Raw genomic sequence first — 1,506 nt, 5'->3', positions numbered from 1 at the left:
GGCCTTTTTTGATGAGTTACTTTCATTATTACCTTCTACTTTTCATTTAAAATAAGTTTCCATTCTCAGTAGGTTTCTAAGGTTCTTCTTCTACATATTAAAAAGTTGTTAAACATCTGAGTGGTGCACTACTGCTACTAGTGGTGAGAAAGTGTATTACACCTTATTTAAAATCAATGTGGTCCCACGGCCCTCTGTGGCCCAAAGTTAAAAACTGTTGATCTTTTGAGGCCCTCAAGGTGGCGCTCGGCCCACAGGTGAAGCCTCTCTGGTCTAAACCAAGGGTTTATCAGATTTGCAAATGATTTCATTGTGTTTTCTTTACATTTAAAGATGCCAGCGTCTTTGGAAAAGATCCTCTCAGGCTCATTAATTCAATCAGGTCTTGTTCTGAAATCATCTAAAACCTGCTCATGGATGATATTTTTTCCACAGAGATCCTTAGTTGGATGTGCAGAGACTGGGGATTATGTGCAACTGTTGGGAGGAAACGGTATTGATACATCTAAGCTGCTTCCCATCACGGACCTCTGCATCTCCTTCACTGGTCCCAGTAAGAACTCGTCTTCTTCTGTTGTCTCCTGTTGTCTGACTGAGGTTCAGTGTTGATTTGTTCTGCAGCTCACATGAAGATTGGCTGTGAAAACACAGTGGTGAGGATGGTGTCCAGCGGGAACTTTGTCAGCCGGGTGTCGTTCAGCTACAGGCTGCTGAACAACCAGGAGCTACAGACCATCAAACTCAACAATGTGGAAGATTTCTGTTTCAATAACTGATCCCATCAGATTGTGACCACTTCACAGAACCACTCAGTCTTTGTCAAATCCAAAGGAACTGGTGTAAAATGAAAAATATCCTCGTCATGGTTTGATCTTTTATGGTTAAATGTTGTTGCTATAATTTATGTTTCCTTTTGTGTTCGAGGAACATGCTGTTATTATTTATGCTTTTGATGAAACATATTTATTTAACTGTTATTTATGATTTGTGATTCTTGCAGAGGAAAGGTGCTAAAACGAATGTGATTTTCTTTGTGTGAGTGAGACACAATGTGCTGAGTCATTTCATGTGACATAAAGTAAATAAAGCAAAGATGTGTTCACAATGCCATTATGCAGTTAAATTTGATTTAAAATACTGATTAAAACAGTTTTGTAATAAATTCATACTGCATGGCAAAAATAGCATTCAGCTGCTGTTGTTTTATTTTTATTTTTTCATTTTAATCATGTCAGATTATGCATTTTCTTTCTAAATGTGCATCTAAACAAAAGAAAACATTCAGCTTTATTTTATGAAATAGTTTTGCCAATATATATACATACTTTTTTTTCAAAGGGATCCATGATTAGTTGTAACATTAGACTTTATTTAATAAACATTAATTTTAACTGTAAAATAAAGACTGTAAAAATACTGTAGGATGTTTAGTTTTGTAAATTTTTAAAAATATATTTTAACATGGATGGAGCCATTTTATTTGCACACAAAGCATTCTGGGTAAAT

General features: G+C 35.5%; 1 protein-coding gene across 1 annotated transcript; it reads left to right on the top strand.

The window, feature by feature from the left end:
* Positions 1–435: 435 nt before the first annotated feature.
* On the top strand, positions 436–1,110 carry LOC106531306 (corticotropin-releasing factor-binding protein; the record flags this gene model as incomplete). The annotated part of the gene is given in 2 exon segments (XM_014027136.1): positions 436–553; positions 622–1,110. Coding segments are annotated over 2 exon segments (273 nt in total), but the record flags the coding sequence as incomplete, so codon positions are not given.
* Positions 1,111–1,506: the final 396 nt, after the last annotated feature.

Source organism: Austrofundulus limnaeus, unplaced genomic scaffold (genome assembly GCF_001266775.1).
Source record: "Austrofundulus limnaeus strain Quisiro unplaced genomic scaffold, Austrofundulus_limnaeus-1.0 Scaffold619, whole genome shotgun sequence".
NCBI lineage: Eukaryota > Metazoa > Chordata > Actinopteri > Cyprinodontiformes > Rivulidae > Austrofundulus > Austrofundulus limnaeus.
The sequence above is the reverse complement of the archived record's forward strand: the minus strand, read 5'-3'. Positions and strand labels throughout refer to the sequence as shown.